The sequence below is a fragment of the Crocodylus siamensis genome, chromosome 4 (genome assembly GCF_052110815.1).
Source record: "Crocodylus siamensis isolate JL-2025a chromosome 4, ASM5211081v1, whole genome shotgun sequence".
Lineage (NCBI taxonomy): Eukaryota > Metazoa > Chordata > Crocodylia > Crocodylidae > Crocodylus > Crocodylus siamensis.
In genome coordinates this window covers 170,218,877-170,241,238 of record NC_143398.1, presented here as the reverse complement: position 1 = coordinate 170,241,238, position 22,362 = coordinate 170,218,877, and the positions used below count along the sequence as shown (strand labels likewise).

The 22,362-nt window shown below is 42.8% G+C and overlaps 2 protein-coding genes across 6 annotated transcripts in view; both read left to right on the top strand.

Annotated features, from left to right (window-relative positions):
• Positions 1-5,565, top strand: part of ACADL (acyl-CoA dehydrogenase long chain) — a 30,768-nt gene extending 25,203 nt beyond the window's left edge. Inside the window, exons 10-11 of the mRNA XM_090044909.1 lie at positions 1,928-2,014; positions 4,714-5,565. Of these exons, the coding sequence (XP_089901035.1) occupies positions 1,928-2,014; positions 4,714-4,807 (181 nt within the window). The 3' untranslated portion in view covers positions 4,808-5,565. The remainder of the gene's footprint in view (positions 1-1,927; positions 2,015-4,713) is intronic.
• Positions 5,566-7,495: 1,930 nt separating this feature from the next.
• KANSL1L (KAT8 regulatory NSL complex subunit 1 like) overlaps positions 7,496-22,362 on the top strand; it is an 86,968-nt gene continuing 72,101 nt past the window's right edge. For 2 of the 5 annotated variants that reach the window (XR_016441990.1, XM_090044903.1), the window contains exons 1-2: positions 18,977-19,131; positions 19,248-20,380. Coding sequence is in view for 4 of the 5 variants with exons in the window: in XM_090044903.1 (XP_089901029.1) it covers positions 19,084-19,131; positions 19,248-20,380 (1,181 nt within the window). In the remaining variant the exon portion in view is untranslated. Of the gene's footprint in view, positions 7,606-18,974; positions 19,132-19,247; positions 20,381-22,362 lie in introns of those variants that run through there. The other 3 variants (XM_090044904.1, XM_090044906.1, XM_090044905.1) reach the window with 3 other exon arrangements.

Here is a 22,362-nt window from a genome sequence, read left to right as displayed (position 1 = left end):
CCATCAAGGCCAGCCATGCCTTGTCATGCATCCAAAGAGGCATTTCAAGCCAGTCCAAAGAAGTGATACTCCCCCACTATGCGACATTGGTCAGGCCGCAATTGGAGTACTGCATCCAGCACCGCGCTTTAAAAGGATGTGGCCAGTCTGGAGACAGTTCAAAGGAGGGCCACCTGTTTGAAGAGAGGGCAGCAGGACAGGCCCTATGATGAGAGACTGAGGGACCTGGACCTGTTCAGCCTCAGCAAGAGGAGACTGAGGGGGGACCTGGTGGCTGCCTACAAATTCATCAGGGGAGATCATCAGCAAACAGGAAGAGCCCATTTCTCCCCAGCACCACCTGGGGTGACAAGGAACAATGGTAATAAGCTGATGGACAACAGGTTTAGGTTAGAGATCAAGAGGCAATATTTTACAGTTAGGGTGGCCAGAATCTGGAACCAGCTTCCTAGGGAAGTGGTCCTTGCCCCTACCTTGGGTAAATTCAAAAAGAAGTTAGGTGATCACCTGTCTGGGGTCTTGTGAACCCAGCATTCATTCCTGCCTGTGGCAGGGGGTCAGGCTAGATGATCTGTTCAGGTCCCTCCTGACCCTAGCTACTATGAAACTATCTTTCCCCTCACTCTGTCAGCCCCATGTGCCCTGGCTTGCCAAAAGAGCCATCCTAGCCCAGGATAGGTGGTTGCTCAGCTCCGGCCTCGACCCTGATCCCAGGACTGAAGCAAGAGCTGAGCTACCACCTGCCCCAGGCCAGTAATTGAATCCAAGATGGGGCTTCCCTCCGTCTTGGACAATCTGATACGGGGAGGAAAATCTGGTCTTGGATTTGAGTAAATACAGTACATCTCTTTCTACCACCTGTGTATTGTGCTTCATTTGACTGTGTACTAATTCGTACTCATACTTTAATTGACTATCAAATAGATGAATCATTTTTTAAAACATTCTACATCTTTACTGCTGATTTCTGTTGAAAGATCTGTAGGTTTTATTATAGTCAATATAAGTATAATATTTACTTTAATCTGAAAATCTGTTGAGAAACTATATTATGTACAATTTAATCCTGAAATAATCTAAAAGAATTTAACAATAGAGCAAGTTTGGAAAAAATATGGAAAAGGGATTGATTTAACCAGTCATGTTCTGTACTGCCTTTACTATTTCAGAAGTTGAACCCTTGAAAAACTTCCCCTTCATGGCCTCACTTTTTTACTTAATTTCATAGCATTAAAATCTTGTGACTTTTTTTTTTTGGTACATGTATTGTTGTTGAACTGTTGAAATATCTGCAAATGTGTGGTAATTTGAAAGGAAAAAACTTAGGAGAGATTTATATAAATAGCATGCTATCTCAAATTCTGCTGAATATAGAAAAATATTAAGCATTTTTGAGGTTTAAATTTATTTTTAAGTATTAGGTTTTTAGTATTAAAAGTTTTACAAATAAAGCAATATAATTAGTTACTGCTTAAAATTAATTATCCTCAGATGATGATGGTATTCAGAGAGAATTCTAATGTGATATGCCAACGAAAAGCATTCATGACACAATAACTATTATGACTTAAGTGGAGGAAGAAGGAAAAAATACCTATTTAAAAATAAACTTCTTTGATTTTTACAGCAAAAATAAGTAAAAGGTAAATGAGCTGATCTATACTTGAAAGGTTTCTATTAGTGAAAGATTTTTTATAAGAAAGAAATATGGAGTGTTAATATTTAAATGTATCTGTCAGTTATATAACTCTTGTTCTCCGTGTAGAACGGCAATTCCCACAATGTGTTGCAGTCACTTCAGATACAGAAATTATGTAAAGGAAATGCATGATAATTAAATCTTTGTTCTACTAACTTGTTTATAGGTGTGGTAGGATTTTTATGCAATTCATGCTTTAAAAACTAGCTCCTGTTCTCTCTATTTAAGGGCTTCTGATCTCCAAAATAGTGTGGCTACTCAGTGTTTACAACTCCATGGAGGATGGGGGTATATGTGGGAGTATCCTATCGCAAAGTAAGTGTAACATTTCGGACTGAATGATGAAAGATAAGTAGGAAAGTAAAATGAGACCCTTCCTTCAACTGTATAAATTATTGTGTATTATTGATTTACTTTCCTGTCTCCTTTTTACCAAAAAGCAGATCAGCCATGCAGGTGTTGGGAGAGAGCTATTGTGATCCTCCAAGTTAATTTATGAGCTGTTGAGCAGTCCCTCCAAGTTTTTGTTAGTAATGTGTCAGTGGCTTTTCCGGAAAAATCATTGATTTAAGCATCAGAAGACCAGTATGAGTATAATCATTTCCACATTTCATCTGAAAATTGAAACTATAAATGCATGTGTATGAAAGGGGGAAAAATGTCCTCTGATCAAGAACTTCAAGGCATTTAGATTAAATTTTTTATTGTGTGGTTTTTTTGTTTGTTTGTTTCTTTGTTTGTTTTTTCTCATCAGTATCAGGTCTTTTAACTGAAAATTTTCACTTTTGCCTGACTTGAACAAACAAAACAAAACCCCCGAACAAAAAGCACACTTAACAGAGGCAATGGAGTCCTTTGAAATACCACCCTTTCTATTTTTCTTACCTGAGAACGTCAGTTGTAACGACTTGGATTACTAAAATTGAAAGCTCGTATAGCAGGGGTGTTAAACTCACTTTGGACCCCAGGCCAGATCCAGAGTGTGGAGCCATCAGCAGCTGAAGTGGCTCAGGTAGACAGTGATCTGATGACTGTTCAGTGGCATATGTGAAATAAATTGGTAATTCTAGTTCTTTCTCTAATGACCAAAAACTCATCTCTCAGAGAACCAACAGAACAGTTAGGAGCCCTGTGAGTAGCCTGAGAGGGGCCAAGGAAAGGATTTAAAGGGCACCTATATACATGCAACGAGGCTGCTCTAGTGTGCTGGAATTACAGTGCGTTGGAGCAGACTCAATTAAGCGAGCAATTACTGTGCTCCAGCAGACTCCAGTGTCACGTGTATCAGTGTCCCCATGCTAAAAATGGCAGCGGAGATACTTTAGTTAAAGTGTCCCTACTGTCATTTTTCACATGGGGATGCTGATACATGTGACGCTCCGTGCACTTTAATTAGAGTGGCTCTTGGAGCTGCTCTGATTTAAAGGGCCCCTCTGTTCCTGGAGCATGTGTATAAATGCCCAAAGAGAGTCTGGCTCAGGGCAGTGAGGCACATTGATAAGGTAAGATGGGCAAGCATGCACGTCTTTCTCGATTGAACGTATGTTGGATTGTGGATAGATGGAGGGTTCTTAATCATCCAATAACTTAATATGAAATTTGGAAGGAAGGCAGCAAAGGAACATTGGGAAAGAGAGGGAAAAGAATAGGTAGGTTATGCTGATTGTAAGAGGAAGAAAATACTTTACATTAAAAAGATGGGATGCAAAGACAATAACAGAAAAACTTTACAAGGCAGAGTGTGAAAAAACAACACACAAAAAAGGGGAAAATACTTTACATACGAAGTCACAGATTCAAGACAATTTCCTAGAAATGTTCAGTATGTTGCATGTTCTTGGCTCTCCAATACTTTGTAGAGGTGAGCAGCAACCACTTATGGAACTGATGAGCCTTTAAGAGCATGGACTGAAATAAGGTAGTATCTTGCATTGGAAATAGTGCAACGTGCATGGAAAAACACTTGCGTATCAGACTGTATAGATGACTTGTTTCAGTGAAGTGGAGTAAAGATATTCACAGTGTTGCACTATAAATTTCTTAGAGTATTTATTAAGGCTGCCTTCATCGAAGGTTTTTGGTCAAATTGTGTTCGTTAGGCATGCAAAAATGGGATATATTGGCAGAGATTGGGTAGAGCTAAATTAATATGAACAGCATCCCCTTAGTTGTATATATTTTTAGTATGTTTTTGATTTTTAGGCTTTCTGATGTTTGTAACAACAAAAGTACTGTATTCAAAATTTGTCCTGCCCCTTCAGTAATGGGTAGATATAAACAAACTTCACTCTGGGTGCAGACCCTTTTTCGTTACCACTGTATACAGGGGTGATATATAGGCCCATTTTAGAAGACATTTTATACTGAAGCCACTGTGATTTTGTATTTTTAGAAGCTTATTCTAAACAAGGAAACTGAAAATTCTGTCTAGTTTACCTGCTGTATTTATCATCTGTGCATATAGAGTAGAGCAGGGGTGGGCAAAATGTGGCCCACGGGTGGGATGTGGCCTGCCAGGCCATTCTATCTGGCTCACAGGGCCACTAAAAAATTTAGAAAATTAATATTTATCTGCCCCTGGCTGCCTGTCATGTGTCTTTCAAGGGCTTGCCAAAACTCAGTAAGTGACCCTCCACCTAAAATAATTGCCTATCGATGGAGTAGAGCCAAGCATTTTAGTTGAAATATTTTTTTATTGATTGTAAAGTTTTAGAATTTTACTTGAATCCCTTTTACTGTATACAGTCTTGTTTTTGAGGTCTTCATTTATTTAAATGTAAAACACCCAACCAAATCCATACATAAAACTGAAACTTTTCATACATGAAATAATTTCATACATTTCTGTAGTAAATAACTTTTCTTCTTTAATAAACAAACCTAAAACAGGAATAATTGTTCTCAGTCTAGGAAGAACACTGCACTTGAGGGGTGCTGGATGTTAAATAAGGGCCTTCTCATGTAATACACATCTGTTAACTCTTCTTTCTTTCATTATTACTTTAATTTTTCAGAGCTTTTGTGGATTCTCGGGTTCAGACAATCTATGGAGGTACCAATGAAATAATGAAAGAACTAATTGCTAGAAGCATTGTAAGTGACAGCTAGACATATGGGTACACTGGAGACGTCTTCCTGAATCCTATTACAGTTAATATGGTATTAAATCAGACACTGGAATGTAAGTAGATGAAAGATGCGCTGTATTTTTAATGAGAAGAGCAAGCCCATCTTAAAAATTATTTTAATTAAAAAGCACTAATAAGGATAGCATGTGTGTATTGTTGGGCTCTAATGTTTCATGAAGATTAGCATTTAAAGATGCTTGATGGAAACTCTTGGTGAAAGCTCCGAGGCTAATCCTCTTGCGTCATTTTAAAAGCTCTTAGAGGCAAGATGATACACCTAGTGTGTTCTGATTTTTGAAAAGGGATATTTATGTGCTTCTGGAATATTAAAATAAACTTGAGGTCTTAAACAACATGTCATTACATTAAATCCAGCTTGAACTGTTCAGAATGAATGTAATCAAATTTTCAAGAAGCCACTTTCTTCCTGGAAGGCAAACATGTTTAAAGACCCCACAGTTTTAGATCAGCACTGCCTGTTGTCAAATGTAACTTGTACCTATCTTATTCTCACTTCAGTTTATGTGAATGAGAATGGTCTTAGTACTGATTTTCTTCAATTTTCATGTTTTACTTATATATGCATGTGTATGCTGCATTCATTTCTATTGCTGAGATGAAATAAGCAACTTTCAGCTTTATTTAAAAACACACAAAAACCCCCCTAAGGTTTACTTGTAACCAGAATTGCCTTATTTCAACGTGTATATATACTTTTAATAAAATATTTACAAGCAACATGACAATTATCTGTTTTTTAAAGTAATAGACTTCTTAAAATAAGTATTTGGAAGTGCCTTGATAAGTCTTGTTTTGATTTCTAAGTAACTATGAATGCATTACTTGTTAACAAGCACAATGTGTGTTACTTAGAACATCTGTGTGAACACCTCTGTCCAAAGCCTACTGGAAAATATCACTACATTTGTAGGCACAAATTAGAGGATTACTGTAAGAGTTAAGATAAAGGTGTCCACTTACAGGCCGCTGAGGCCCATCAGACTTTGTTTCTTCTTAACCTTGGCTCCCGAAGGAGGTGATGTGTTCAGCACCATACTCCAGCTAGCTTTACCCCCAGGTAGCTCCTGGTATGCATTGGATAAGAGGCTGGTGGGCCTCAGGACTGCCCTGGAAGTGGAAATGAGTGGAAACCTACCACCCTTATGTGGGATCAAAACCCAAATCCTTCCAGTGCGTAGCCAGTTGCCCTAGGTAGCTCCTGGTATCTGTGTAGACTAGCGTATGCTATTAATTCAGGCCTTTTCTTTTTCAAAGAATTGGCTAGGTTTTCAATTAGCCTACCTAAATAACAGCAGAATTGTATTTTAATAAGTCAACTTTTAAGTAGTGATTGGGTGATGTGAAATAGTATTCTTAGTTTCTAAGAAATACAAAACTTCTTCATTTCTGTATTGTCCCAGATATACTGCTGAAAATCTAAGCTTACAGAGGGGCACTATTACAGCTGGTTAGTGTATTGGTTATATCATTAGAAGAGCCAGGAATGGAATCAGGGTAGAGTGGCCTTTCCATTACAGGTGAACTTGCCATATATTAGGATTTGAAATACAAGCTTTTCTTCCCGACCTGGCAGGTATTATTGTTTTTATCAAACCTCTTGGATGAACAGATTTTGGTTTCTAAGGCTGTCACCATCACAGAATACATTGGCATCCCTTCAGTGCTCAATTTAAACTCACACGAAGGCAATACCTTTTCTTTCTGGTGCAGCTTACTGGAGCCTTCAGTGTTGTAAAAACTGTCTGCAGCATTTGGTGGGCTGAAAGGTATCCGTTTGCTTAGGGAAGCTTGTGCCTTTAGCAGTTGCATTTTAGCAAGCCACAAACCCCTTTGCACCAACTAGCATGGGGCCTGCAGCACCTCAGTGGAAGTGAGTTCAAAAGATTCTGGGCACATCTTTGTTCCTGTTTTTTCCTCTTATGACTTTTCCAAGAAGGGAGACCCCCAGCTAGGACTTTCTGATCTGCATCCAGAAGTGGTAGTGGACTTCTTGCAGGTGGCTTCATGGGGTACTGGGTGCTGGGGTTCCTAGTGCTGTCTCTGGAAAAACGAAGCCAGGAAGGATCATCCTCAGTCTGGATACTCCTGCCCGGATGTCCACACGAGTCTGCTGGGGCATGCAGATGAATGCCTGTCGAGCTGTTGGGACTCAGCCGAAGAATCTGACTTGCCTGTTCTTGTAGGCAAAGCTTCATGCCTGCCAGGTCTTTAAACTCTCCACATTATGAACCTTTTTTGCCCTTTTAGAAATGTTTTTCCTTTGCTCCTGAGGCTTGATCCGGTGTTTTACTTAAGGGAGTGAGAAGGTAGCTTCAGCAAGAGGGGAGGGAAGGGGATAGGCCCCCTTTGGGTTCCCGGCTGAGTGGCGGGGGGGGGGGGGGGCGCTGAAGGCGGTGAGTTTGGACAGAGGCTGCCAGCACCCTGGGCGCGCTGCAGCCTCCCTCTGAGGCGCCAGCAACGACTCCATTGCGAGGGACTGCGGCACTCCCAGCGGACCAGCGGCGCCAGGACCCTGCAGCCGCGCCGCTGTGCACTCGCGCTCGCATTCCAAGCTCCGCGGTACGTTTGCATAGCCCCGCCCCCCGCCACCTCCCATTGGCCTGCTCCCTCCGCCGGGGCACCGCCCCCTGCCGCTCTTAGCTGGGCGCTGACTGTTAAACAGCGGCAGTGAGCGGCGGGCTGGCGAGCGAGCGCGCGGCCGGGCGGGGGGCGCCGCTGCTGCGGAGTAGCCCGCGCGCCGGGGGGGGCAGCAAGCAGGCAAGTGCGAGTGCGGATTTGGGGGGGATAGTGAGGGGCGCCTGGGGTCGGTTGACTTCGCCGTCGTCCCCCCCTCGGCCGCGCGTGAGGGGACGGGCAGGCGCGGGGGTTAACGGTGAAAGGGGCGGAGCGGAGGGGGAGGGGCGTCTTCCCGGGGGCGGGGCGGGAACCCGCCCCCCCCCCCGCGCCGGATTCCTGCGGCGGCAGCTTCCCGCCGCGCCCCTGGCAAAGAGCGCCGGCAGCGGGCGGGAGTCTGCAGCCCGGGCCTTGGCCGCCGCGCCGCCTCGCGGGGGGGATCGAGCACCACGGGTGCAAGCAACTCCCCAGGCAGCTTCCTTAGAAGGGAGGGCTCCGCCCCTCTCCTGTTGTGTTTTATTCCGCCCCTCTCCTTTTTTGTTTTGTTTTGTTCCCTTCTCTTGGTCCCCGAGGGAGGGAGGGATTTCCCGGCTCTGGGCCAGCCCCGGACAGTCCAGCTGCTCACGCCGCAGAGGTCCCAGTTGCTTCGAGCGCTGGGGTCAATCTTCACGCGCCCGGAGTTCGAGACGGCAAGGTTGAAGGAACAGATAGATGCATGTGATGCGTTGTCCCACACCTACCGCGTGTGGTTTTGGGGGTTTGTTTGTTTTAGTTACAAACCCCCACTCATGCCTGCAAAATGTTACCTGGATAGTTATAAATGCCATCGAAGATCACACTAACGAATTTCAGTGCATTTACTTCATGTGCTTAGTATTTGGCTATGTAGGACAGTGTCCTGTGGTTCACTGGTGGCATCCTTGTCTGCCACATAGGAGACCTGGGTTCAGTTCCTGGAAGCTTATACAAATACAGCTGTGGAGGCACTAAGTGTCTGAACTCAGCCTGGCCTTTGGATTCTGTCTCAGTGGCCCTAAAGTGGGGGAGGAGCATCTGGACAGTCTCCACTCCTCCCAAACTGCTACCATGCACACACATCAAAGGTCTGGGTGATCTCTCATGCATACACCATGATCTGGAAGGATCAGCAGTTGCCAAACAAAGTTGGTTAGGCAGGAAGATGTCAGTTCCCTTATGAGCAGTGCCAGTTTCCCTCATGGTTTCTATAAAGCTTGTGTAAGGTCCACAAGCTGTCATTTTAAGGCATCTTTTTGTGCTCCCCTTCCTTCTTCTATAATGTCAGTTCCCACAGATATTCCCCTGTTTTGCTATGGTTTCTCTCTGTGCTTTGAATGAAGTAATACTTGGGTGAAGTAAGACATCCTTGTCCTTGCAGGGTTCTTACCAGGCAAGGATTTCTAAGTGATTGACAAAGACAAATGGTTGTATCATGCTTTTGCCTCCCAGAGATATAGTGAATGAAGTACACACTGCACTGTATTGATTGCACCCAGAATCACAGGCCACTTCTTTTTTTATTTTTAATTAAAATGATTATTTAAATGACTAGTGCAATTGGTACCTAACATTTTCAGCCCACAGGCTGGATGATTGGTGTCAGGTTGATGGACTGGATCTGGCCTGATCTGGTATATGAGGTAGACCCCGCCAGGGCCTAATCTAGCAGTGAGGAAATGCCCTGGCCAGGGCTGATCCTTCTGTGTGAGGCCAGCTCAACTAGGGCCAATCCACCTGTGTGGGGCTTGGAAATTTAGCAGCAGGGGAGTGGTGGCAAGGATAATTGTCACTGTTTCCCCACTGCCAAATTTCCAGATCTGTGGGAAGGCCAAGTTACATGGTTCTGGGCGTTGAGCACCCTGGACTAATGGATGTACCACTAACCGGGATTAGAGTCCAAAGTTCACTTTCCAGGTCCTGCACAGATGTCTTGCATGACCTTGAGAAGCCATTTATCCTACCTTATGCGCAAGACCCTCTTTTGTAAACAGCTCAGTAGGTCTTCAAATAAAATGCACAAAACACCTTCCATAGACGAGCGTACGAACTTCACTTCATAAATCTACCAGATACAAAAAATCATAGATTCAGTATAGACATTGGGTGTATAACACATTACAACCTGCCTGACATCTGATTCAGCAGGTACCTGCCAAAGCTGACCCTAAAACCTTTCCCCCACCCCCATTCCTTCCCTCCCCCTCCTTTTCTACCCTTTGTCTTCCTAAGTTTCAGCTCTTTAAGTTTTCACAGGCAGCCTCTTTTCTGCCTTGGAAAACTACTGCAGTAGAGTTTCCCTTACCTTTGGCTTTCCCCACCCCCCCTTCCCTTCTCTACCTTTTTCTTTTCCTAATTTCCACTATTTCCATTCTCACTGACATCCTGTCACACTTTTAGCTTCTTTCATTCCTTGGAGTCTCAGAACAGCTGAGACTCCCTATGCCTGAAGAAGTTTGATTGTGTCTGAAAGCTTGCAAAGACGTTTTTTCCAACTACTCAGTTGGTCTGATAAAAGATACCACATCTACTCAAAGAAGCTTGCCTGCCCAATGTTTGAGAGGCACTTGAATACCTTAGACCAGTGATTCTCAGACTTTTCACAGACCACTTGAAAATTGCTGGGGGTATCGGTGGACCACTTAATTAACTTTTTTTTGTTCTACAAATCAAAGCACACAACTCATTTTGATATCAGTAATCTTACCTTTCTAGTGTGATGGTTGTGCGTGCTTTTTTGAGCAAAGTTCTTGGAATTCAGGCGTAATATCTGTCAGCTCTGGCTTTATGTCACTTTTCTGTGGACCACCTGAATGGAGCTTGTGGACCACAGTTTGAGAACCGCTGGTCTAGATGCTAACAGTTGTGAGGGTCATATTGTTAGGTAGGTAGATAGCTAAGTTGCCTAATTTTACATGGAGCCAGTGGCAAAGTTGGGAACACAAACAGTCTCCTGTTCTAATAGTTGTTTCCTCCATGTGATTAAAAAAAAAAAAAAACACCTTTATGAGACTCCTTGACAAATAAAACTAGAAAAATGTTTTATTTTGTAATGGTTTTAGTAAACCCTAATTTGGAAAGGTGGCAGCTTTAATCATATGTTTCCATTATCACCCTCTTCTACATTGGTAGCTCCCATAAATGTTAATGGAATTACAAGTATAAATTCTCTGCCTGTTAAGTAGAGAAGAAGTGTTAAATTGATTTTGTTTAGAAAGGCTTTCATGGACACCTTTTCAAACTGACTGACTCAAAGGAAAAACTGAGAAATGTCATGCCATTTGTTTATGGAACTTGCAATGACTTTAAGGTTATTGCAAAGAATTATATTGGAAATGTGCACAATATATTCAGAGATCCATGAGCTGTTAATTATAGAAAGTGTCTAATTTTAGCATTATAAATTAAAAAACTGAGTTCTGTTCAATGATCAGTTACAAACAAATTGTTTCAGATTTGAACATGAACTTGAGCTGATAGTGCAGTTTTACATTTTGAAAGAGTGAAATAACATGTGAAGTTGGGTTCAGAAGTATGGAAGAACAAGGAGAAAAAGCAGCTTTGTTTAGAGCTTTTAATGAGTCATGGATTTTACCATAAATGAATACTAATGTGTTTCACTTGAAGCATATCCTTTTTGATGTTTTGTGTCATTAAAATGGTTTGGGTGGTCTGTCTTAAACTGAGTTCCTCTCCTGATGAAAGAAAGCAATCCTTTTTTTGGTGTGTTTTCAAAGATGAAGAATTTATTGCTTTATAACTTCTGGGGGGTACAAAATACTAGAGTTTGTAGTGCTGCCTGGATAGAATTGACTGCACAGTAAGAGCTTCTGAAAACTGAGACTCCCCATATAGTCCCATTTTTCCAAGTTATTAACTGAACGAAATACTGAAATGTTTAAATAATCATAGTGAGTAACTGCAACTTTTGAATCAAAAACAAAAGCTACCTACTTGGATGATCTTTTTTTCCTTTTAGGATAGTGAATAGTCAAGATGTATAAGTATAGGTGCCAGTTTCTTTCATTCTACTAACAGGGCACATTCAATAGTATTTATTATTCTACACAACTTTTTATAAGTTAAAACTTGAAACATTACTTGTAAGTAAAGTTGGAACAATACTTTCAGATAGAAAAAGATGTATTCAAATTGTACTCACTCTTTTCTTAAGCTGTTTACAGAAAACTTATAAAAGTGTTATTGGCAGCTAATTTGCTACAATATTACATTTTGAGTAGGTCAGAAGAATGAGTGCATACAGATCAGGGTGTACAAGAGAATAGGTCTTAACCTACAATAAAATATTAATTTCAGGATATCCCAAGAATGCTATAAAACAAACCAAAGAGAAATAACCTTCTGTACGGGCATGAAAAAGACAGTGAAACTGAGTATACACAGAAGTGAAACAGACCTGTCTTGTCTGAACTGAAATAGATACACACATCTAAACATATTATGAAGGCATAAAAGTTCATTGGACTTTAAAATACTTTAATCATCCAGCAGAGTATAATAACCAGTACAGCTTTATTTTAAGAGTCTCAAATGGCTTTGCAAGAAGAAAGCCTGGGAAATGGGTTACAGAGAAGCGTGACAGAGGCAGGTCAAGGGGTTGACTAGAAGACTACACAGAGAATGTAGAGGTGAGGGGATGAAGGAGGAGTGAAAGGTTGAGTAAAGAATGGAAGGTTAGTGGCTGCTGGGGAATTTGAGAGTAATGTATGTACTCAAATCCAGGTTTTTTTTCAGTCATTGAACATTGTTTTGGATTCAGGTACATGGTGAGGGGGCAGGCAGCTGCTGCAGCTCTAGGCCCCTCAGAGTCATTTGGAGCCACAGCTGCTGACCCCCTCTGCCTGCTCCCCCTACCCCTACTTCTCTTCATCCCAGGCCATGGAGCACATGGTGGTTCTTGCTCACAACCAGTGGCAGGGCCAAAGCCACTGCTGCTACAGCTGTAATTGTAACCACCTGGCTGGGCAGGATACCATGACTGAGGCTAAGTGGCAGCAGCTGGGAAGAAGGGGGCAGGCAGTAAGGGAGGAATGCAGAAGATGCAGGCAGCAGTGGGGACCAGGTATCAGGAGGAGGGGTGGGGGTGTAGAATAGAGTCCAGTTCCAGAGGTGGGCCATGGTATTCCCTAGTGGCCACTCTGATGCTGTCCTGCCTCACTGGTGTTTTGAGCCACAGCCCTATGCTTGCCTGGCATGCCTTGATGTCCAATTAATAGAAATATTGGAAGCAGTCTTCGGAGACCAGTGTAAGCCTTGGATGCTCTACACCTGGCCATGGCCTGTCCCCAGTCCCTGCCTGAAGAAGGTATTTTCTCTGCCTCTGCTCCTCACCCACTGGCTCTACCCAAGTTGTGGGCACCAGTTATGCCTTGCTGGCACTAATGGTCTTAATGGCTCTAATCCTAGCCTCTAGCCCTCTGACCTTGTCTTGCTTAGCCCCCACCGGGTCTCTATCTCTTGCAGGCTTGCTTTCTTGTTACCTTCAGCCTACCAACTCCCTAACCTTTCCAGAGCTACTTCCTTGTTGTCTTCAGCTCACTGGATCCCTGACCCTTGTATGGCTCGAGCACTGAGTGCCTACCATTCACCCTTGTGGTATCCAACCAATTCTACAGCCACAACCCAAATTCCCAGTTAATACACTGTATAGCAGAAACAATATATAACTTATCTCCCTGTTCACCATTTCTTACAAAGCTCCTTCATTTATGGGACCTAGACCAGACTGTTTCTGCTAGTCCTAGGCTAGGTTTATATAGCCCCTGGATCCTCCCCTCTCTGGTCACCTGATTCGTCTGTTTGCAAGTAGTGCCGAGGATTTACTAATTCTCTGAATCAACAGTTAGGGTATCTTGCTGCCTGCAATTTGCAGGCTAGGGCCTGTAGCCCTTTAACTATGCTGCTTGTCTCTGCTAAGCAGTACTTGCTCTAATGGCAATTTATGATAGTACCAGGCTACTTGCCCCCGAGGCTTGTTTCCCTGCTGCAGGTGGGTGGTAAATTTAAGATAACCCTCCAATAATTAGATTCTATACATGGAAAATCGTAATACATTCATAAACTTCCAATGTATAGAAATTCACTGTAGTGGGTTCAACTTTTATTTGATGTTGTTTTGGATTTGGATAGAGACAATATTAGTGGGTCAACTTACAAAAAGACAATTTTAGAAAAATGTTTATTTCAAGGACAGATGTGTGTGGCTGAAAAGAAGCATTTTGTGCTTTGCATAAAACCAGAAATCCTGGCTACATCCTACTATGTAATTAAGGCTTAGAGTCAGTAAATATTGGCTGCTCTGTTGTGTACGTATGATTGTTTCTTTAAAAAATGCCCTAAGTTTTGTTCTTTTTACTTTTTTGTTTGTTGGTTGGTTTGTTTATTTTAAATCCAGTTCTAAAATATGCCAAATAGATCATTTACAAGGTTATTTTAATGATCTGGAGTTGAACTGTTTGCCAGTTTAGTAGCAATTCTGTTGTTCTAGTTTAACATACTAGACAATGGGAAAAAGTGCTTTATCTGTGAAACCAAAACATTTCTCAGTGCAATATTTTAACCTTTACATAAGTTCCAAGTTGCACTTTTTGATTTATTTATTTTGTAAAGGCAAAAGTTTTGGCTGTAGAGATTTACTTTCAAAGAGGGTGGAGTGAAATTATTTTTACTGCTGCCAGAATGGAACAAAAAACCCCAAACTTGTCAACAGGAAAAATGTGCTTTTTTTCTGTTGAGCTCACAATGTTGCTCAAAGTTTTGTGTTGTGTTTGATATTTTGCTTCATTCCTATTTTGGCAACAACATTCTCTTTGTATTTTCAGTGTATGTTATAGGCATATTAAACTCCATAGTCTAGATTGGAAGTATTCTGTTTTTTTAACTCTTAAGCCTGTGTAGTAGTAATTCCATGCTTTAGGGCTTCTCCTTGTTGCCTTTGGCTTTTGGAAGGGATTTTGGTGGGATTTTTGGCCTTCTTTTGGAAATGCTGGATATTGACTATGGCTAGAGATGGAAGTTTGGCAGAGGGCTGCTGATGCTCATATAACTGCCTAGAAACCTCTTAGTTATCTGCCTGGGTCATGCATTCGTGGTCAGACTGATTACTAACTGTCATATCAAGAAACGGCTTTTACTGCAGGTCAGATTAGCAGGAACTGTGAATTTTTTGCTTTCTGCAGTAAAAGCCCTCTTTGAGCATGCATTGCCATATTTACCTGAATCCAAGACAGCCCTGAATTTATAAATTTGATATGCTTTTTCATGTATAGAACCTAATTATTGGAGGGTTTTCATAAAATAGTCACCCTTACTGCTGCAGTGGGGAAAGCAGCATTGGGAAGGCAGGCAGTGGGAAGACCAGTGGCAGAGGAATCAAATAGCCTGACTCTTGCTCCTTGCTGCCCGTTTCCTCATCACTTGGCCCCCCCTTCCCCATTCTCTCCCCTCCCCTGGTGGTTGGCCTGTGCTCAGCACCTGCCCCCTACCTTCCCCCTCCCCAACACTTGACCTTTGCTTATCTCTTATCCTCTGGGTAGAGCATGTGGTTGCTCTGGCCCTGGCCATGCAGCAGTATTATTGAGTGACTGCTATGCCCCTGGAGCTGTGCAGGAGCTGCTGCTGTTGCCATCAATGCTGCTGCTGGGCTGGGCCAGGGCTGGAGCAACCATGTGCCCAGGTTGAGGCCAGAGTCAAAGCCTTAGCAGCTACCTGCTCACCTTGTACTAGAATCCAAAATGAGGATCTTTCCCCATCATGTTAAATGGAGGGGAAAAAAACCTTCTTGTCTTAGATGTGAGTAAGTGCAGTAACATGCAAATTAGCTGTCATTTTAGTGGCAAGGCATGTTGTGGGATTCATTTTCCCCACAGTATTCTTTGTGGCTTGGTATGTGAGCGAGAATGATCAGAGCGGATGATCTTGTGGACCCTAGACAAATTGTCAGCTACAGGAGATGAGACTCTGGCTTCAGAGACCTTTTCAAGTCCTGTGTTCCTGTGGAGTGTTTCAGCTGACAGTCTGCAGAATGAAAACATTTTGTAAAGCATGGAAAAGTTACTGGGCAAGGTGCTGGTCAAGATCTTTCCCCTTTGGAAAGGGTTTTATCATTTATTTTTAGTTATAATGTAAGTCAAGCGGTTTGTTTTAGGAACGCCTGTTTAGTTTAATGCTTTGTCCTCCTCCAAGAATAATGCTTTCTACTACTTTCTTGAAAGTTGATGGATTAAATTGAAAATAATTTATTTTCCAAGTTGTTTACAATGTGCAATTTCTCCTTGTTGAATTTCAGAAGCTTACAGCAAAACCAGAGGAGTATATGGTGTTTAAAGGGACATGAACAGCTTCAAACAACTTTTCTGTGTAAAAATTATTTACTACCATTGTTACAAAAAGCCCCTGAGGATGTGTAGGGCACATACAACATAATTGTCTCTATCCTTTCCATGTGTTTACTTTGTACATTTGACAGTTCTTTGTGTGACATCAATTTCTGTTTGTGCGGGCTTTCACAGCAACAGAGGAATAATGTACGTTATTGCTACTTTAAACAAATTTTGGTGAGATAATATATGAAACCACTTTAAAAGCATCATTAAAAATGTCTAGATTTCAAACCAGCCACATCCCTTTAAGACAGGGGTGGGCAATTATTTCAGGTGAAGGGCCACTTACTGAGTTTTGGGAAGCCGTTGAGGGCCTCATGACAGGCAGCCAGGGGCAGATAAATATTAATTTTCTAAATTTTTTTAGGGCTTCGGGGGCTGGGTGGAATGGCCTGGTGGGCTTCATCTGACCCGCAAGCTGCATTTTGCCCACCCCTGCTTTTAGATATGCCCTCTGCTTTAAGATATGCTCTGCTGAGAGCTCCAAGAAGTTCAAGTGTATTATAGCTCTTTTGGTGCTATTATAACCCCAATAGAGAAATTATAAACCCTGCAGGAGACATGATGTCTTCCTCTCCCCTGCTTTAAATGTTAGCAACTCTTTCTAATCATTGCGGCTTATTAAAGTTATTTCACATGCATGCGTGGGGAAAATCCAGCTCTTGCCCTCTCCGAGTTAGAGGAACTGCCAGTCCCATGCTGTGTTAAAAAGAATTTGGTATTTAAAAACAGTGACTTTAAAACTGTATCTCATCCAGTCAGTGAAGATGTTGACAAGTCTGTTGACAAGTCCTAAAATCCATTTAGGACACCCTGGTCCCAAATGATAGAGGAGAAAGCAGTGGCTGTACTGACCTAACAACAGCTATAGACCACAGTGTCCTGTTTGTTAAAAATGAATACTGTATTTTAGTATTATTTCTATTGTGGTAGTATCTGATCAAGTCTAACTATATTAAGCACTGTACAAACCACAAATGCTCAATATTTAAGTGTAAAAAGCCAAATGGTAGATTTCATCATGTGATCTCAGCTTGCCTAAGACTTCAAGCTTGAAATAGTCTCTCTTGTTTTAAGACTGTCACCCTCACATCAAGGGACTGCCATTGCTGATGAAAGTGCGCAGCAGCTTAGTAATTGCCTAGCTGGGAAAATACCTAGTATGAAGAACTTCTTAACTCTCCTGGGGCACATCTATATGAGACGTTTACTGCACAGTTGACTAATTGCACAGTGAATGTCTTAGCATCTTCACATGCACCACTATTAGGGCATGTGAAACTAATTAGGGCACATACACCACTACTAGGGCACAGCAGGCTAGGACTTGTAAACACAAAGCCTACCCTGCTGCAGAGTTTGGTTTTTTTTGTCATGCTCAGCAGCACACATTTAGATGCTGAACCAGTTGGCTGGGGCATGAGGGTGCTTCAGTGTGAGGTCTGCCTGCTGGCTAGCCCCACACTGAAGCACCCTCGTGCCCCAGCCAGCTCCTCTATAGTGCATTGAGCCAGGTCAGAGTAGCCCCTGGGCTGGCAGGCTGACTCCCCAGGCTTCCTGCCAACTGGGGCTGCCACAATCCAGCTCGGTGTGCCGTGGTCCAGGCACATGTGTAAACTGTGTGTCCGGGAGCAGTAAACTAGAGCAGTAAGCTCTGCAGTTCATTGCTGCATATTAATTTCCATTTAGACGTGCCCTGGAGGATACTTTTGCTTCTGTTGTAAGGGTATAGGTTGCAGGGCTGTGTGAAGCTTGGGTCACTGCCTCTATTTGGGGGAGATTTGGCCTGATTCAGCACCCGAATCTCCAAATCTGAATCAAATCAGGAGACCCATTAATCTTTCTGAATTGAATCAGAAGCCTCCAATTCGGTTAGGAGAGATTTGATGATTCGGCTGTAGACACAGCTTTATATGTTTTTTCTACATACCTTGAGGTACCAGGTGCAGCTCATGAATGCTGAGATGGTGGGCCAGATGGAGTGTCCCACAGGAGTGCAGGGGAGTCCCCTGCATGCTCAGCAGTGGACCCCCCCGGGCTCCCATGGGACGCTCCATCCACCCCACCATCTCAGTGTTCATGAGTCATGCCTGGTACCTTGAAGTACGCAGAACATACAAAGCTGTGCCTGTGGCCGAATTGCTGATTCTCCAAATCAGAATCAAATCTTCAGATTTGGCTGAATCAAATTGGGACAGTGATCCAGATCTGAGAATTGAATTGCTGTCCCCTGAATCAGGCCGAATCCGAATCGAATACTGCCTGCTTCGCACACCCCTAATAGTTTGTATTTGTATTGATCTAAGGACATAGGCGAAAAAGGTTAAACTAATCTTTATTAGACCATTAGATCAAATATTTGGGTGGGTCTAATAAAGCATGTCAGGTTTACCCAAAGAACCCTGTCTGCCTTTGCTCCTGGTGGGCTTTATGGGTTCAACAGGAAAAGTCTTTCACAGACCTTCATCTTTTTATCTTTTTACTCCCTTTTTTTGTTGTTGTTACAGGTTAGGCCATACATCCAGCTTACTTTGGACAATGCCCCATTTACAATAGCATTGCTTTTAAGGTGCAAAAAACATTATATTTATCCCTTGTGTTGACTGCTGTCTAGTTTCCCTCTCCCTTGGATAGTCATCTATATGTAGAGATCTCTGTTAATTGTGAAGGAAATGCCCCCTGCAGCAGCTCCTTTAATTTTTTTTTTGTTTTGCTCCCCCCCCCCCCCGGATTAGCAGAGAGGCCTGCTGGCCATGCTGTTTGCCGCTGATCACCAGGAAAGCAAAAAACACGGTTTTAAATACAGTATGCCGCATTTTTTGCCTCCCCACTAGTTAGCAGCAAGTGACGGGGCCAGTGATGGGGGGATGAGTGGTGGCTGCGTTAATTTCTTGGTTGCTGGTGCCAACATGATGACTCTGGGAGCCATGGCAAGAAACCCTGTGGGTGGGATCCAGAGGTGGGTTAACAAGTATACAGGAAAGCCCATAATCCAAATCTGGTTTGCCAGTTCATTTGAGTTTAACATAACTGAGTTCTTCATTTGGACTAAGGTAGGTAACACTTGAATTTCGGCCTTGAACTTGATAATCTTATTTCTCAGGTGGGTAAAATTGGAAATACTGCAGAGTCTGCACACTTTGCTCCCACAGGAGGGAGAAGCCTTTTGTTGCACAACAAACAACCCCTCTGTGGTAATGGATAAATGGATCTTGTTGGACTCTTTGAGGACCTGGCTGGCCTTATTCTTCAGGTGAATTTATATTTGTGGGATAGTCTTAAAATAAGTTTTAAAATAATCTGGAATGGTCTTTTGTATGCATAATGTCATTAAAATAAGACAATTTACATGGCCCATGTTATTTTCAGGTTTGCTGTAAACTACCTTCGGTAGCTATAATGACACCAGCCCTCAGAGAGGCAGCAACAAAAAGTCATGGTATCCACTTGTCACCTTCTTTGTCCTCTAGAGCTATGGAGTCTGATACAGCTTTGTGCATGGAAAATCCCAGAGCAGTGGAAGAGAAGCTAAAAGAGGATTCAATCACACAGATTACGTGCTCAGTCTTAGGGTTTCCCACCACTGAACCCAACTACAATAATGACATCTTCAATGTAAAGCATTTTGGTTCTCCACAGTCTTCCAAACATTATCAGTCTGTCTTGCTAATGAGCGCAAATTCTGCATTAAACAGCATAAATGGTAAGCAATGGAAACTGGGAGAACACACCTGCTCCAAGGTGAAAAATCCATTACATAACAGTGTTGCCACAACGTGCAGCCAGATTAGTAATTCAGAAGCAGAAGAACAGGTGAAAGGGGAAACTTTTTCGGAGACCATGACCCAGAGTTTGGAAAAAATACAGAGACTGTTGGAGTCAAGTGTAACTGAATCTGGTAACGCAGAAGAAATGCAGTTTCCAAACGGGAAATGGTTCTGGAAGAATGGTTTTTTGGGTAAAGCTTTAGCAATACACACAGAGACAGAAAAAGGGCCTGAAGTGCACCAAGTTCTGCATAATCCTTTGGAAGCAGTTTTGGGCTGCTCTGCCACGGGTAAAGAAGAGGAGTTGAATGCTCGTTTCCATCAGTGTGTGAGTAAGCAGCAAGTTCTGTTCAGCCGGACCAAAAGAACTCAGAAACGGTTACAAATGCTCCTGGCAAAACATGTTGTCAAACACTGTGACCAGCAGCTGAAATGCTTGGTGAAACTTCAGCTACAAAAAGTAAAGTTTTTTGATGACTCAGCCAAATTATTGGATGGTATCTCCCTCGGATGCACTGAAAATAAGACACAAAACAGTACAGCTATCTTGGAGAATAATTCAAGTAACAACACACACAATGGATTTTGCATTGCACCTGGTGAAGTCCGGGGGGTTGCACTCTCTACGTCAGGGCTGCTGTCTCGTGTGGAGAAAGATCTGGATTCTGATGCAACTTGCAGCAGCAGCTCAGATGAAGATTGTGATGAACAGACTGTCAAGAAGACGATGGAAGCGTAAGTGTTATATTATTGCTAGACTTTTGTATTTAACGGGTGTTACAAATCTGGGAATTGAAAAGTCCAAACCTGCAAATTCTTTCTCATATGAATAGCCTTCCTGAAATCAACGGAACTGCTCATGTGAACAAGGCTTGACAGGGCTTGGCCCTAAGTTGGAACTTATGTAAGTTGAACACTGAAGGAAATTGATTGCATTAGAATACAGTTTATAGTAGGGTTGTCAAACATGTGGAACTACCCTGTCAGTCTTGTGGGACTGCTGGAAAGCCACTGTAAGTTGTGGGGGCACGGGCTGCTCCAGAATCTGGGACCCTCAGGCCTCAGTGTATGTGTTGATTAGCAACAGGAGGATGAGTGAGGGCCAATCCAACCACAGTTATCCTTCAGCCACTTTGTCATTATTGCTGTGGCCGTATCACAGCCACCAGCCCTTATCACATACCTTGTGTTGGAGGTGGAGCTGGAGCTAGAGCTGCTGTCATGGTACAGGGTTTGCAGTGGTGGTAGCTCCAGCTCTGGCATGGGGCACACAGCAGGGTTGCAGTTTGCCCTGGGTGAGAGCCTGAGTTGCCATTGCTGCTGTTGCTTCCTCATGCCAAGGGCAGCAGGGTAGTCAGCAGGGAGTCCTATGGTCCAGATCTGGCCCAGGGCATCCCTGGTTTACAGAGATTCAAATTTTGCACTCCTGTTCCACCTGTTTAATATTGTTAGGCAGAGTATCTACAACAGTGCTGTCCAAACTTTTGGCCCCACAGGATGCATGTGTCATGTGAGCTGGGTCCCACACAGGTCTGGGCTGTGGGGGCAGGCCCCATGCACCCTGATGTGGCCACATGCTGGGATACAGTCACATGCTGGCCTGGCTTCATGTGTTAGCACAATCTAGCACACATTATCTAGCCTACAGGGCTCTCCATGCATTCAGAAATTTGGGGAGCGGCCAGTTAATATTGCCACCATTCCCCCGCCACCAAATTTTCAGACCCATGGGCAGCCAGAGGTTGAGCACCCCTGATCTGCAGGATTGGTACAGTTCTTAAATACCGTATATATTTAGAGTAACTTAAGTGACAGTTGTGTAAACAAAATAATTTTGGCAAATATAAAACACAGACATTATTAACTTATTTGACTTAATAACAGTTAATTGGTGTCAAAGGCTTGCAATTCACTTTTCTGTGGCAAGAAGAAAACTCTTCTTCTGGTGGGGATTGAAGCCATTTAAATTTCTGGAGAGCTCAAAGCTGACAAGTTTCTTAGTATTACAAAGATTACATCAATCCCCTTTTAGGCAGTATATTTTTTTCCTAAGTCTCTGTATGGACATCAAGATTTCTTCCATTGTTACAGATACCTTTTCCCAAGAGGCAGCAAAATTTACTGCACCTCTCAGTTTCACAATCAGAACTCTCTGGGCTGTTGTAAATTGACAAGAAGTGTGTTGATTTCATGCTGCTGTGGCTTTGAATGTCTGAGCTACAACAGAGAGGGGCATTGAATTTTATATGCAGGGATGAGAAAATAGAGGCAAGATATTTAGATAACACCATCAGCCTGTCACTTTGCAGCATGCAGGGTGCTGGGGACGATATTGGAAACCTCTGCCAGTCAGGCAAGCTCTGGAGAGAGGGGGACAGAAAGCTCCCTTTTCTTATTTTGTGGTTAAATGGAGCTGAGCAGGTGTTCAGGTTTATTAGGTACTTGCTAGCTAGTCAGAGACTGAAGCAAAAGGGGAGAGTCTCAAAGCTTCCATGAAAAATCCAGGGACTGCAGGTTGGTCAGAATCCAGAGACACACAAAGTTTGGACTGGTTTTCTCAAACAGGGTTGTCCTTGAACATTTTGGATGGGGTTCCTGATCTTCTATAAGAACCTCTGATTAGTCAATTTGTCCTCTAATGAGGAAATATATGGTATTTTTTTCAATTTCTATTGTTGGTGTTAATAAATGTATTTTAAAATTTTCTGTCTCTTGCT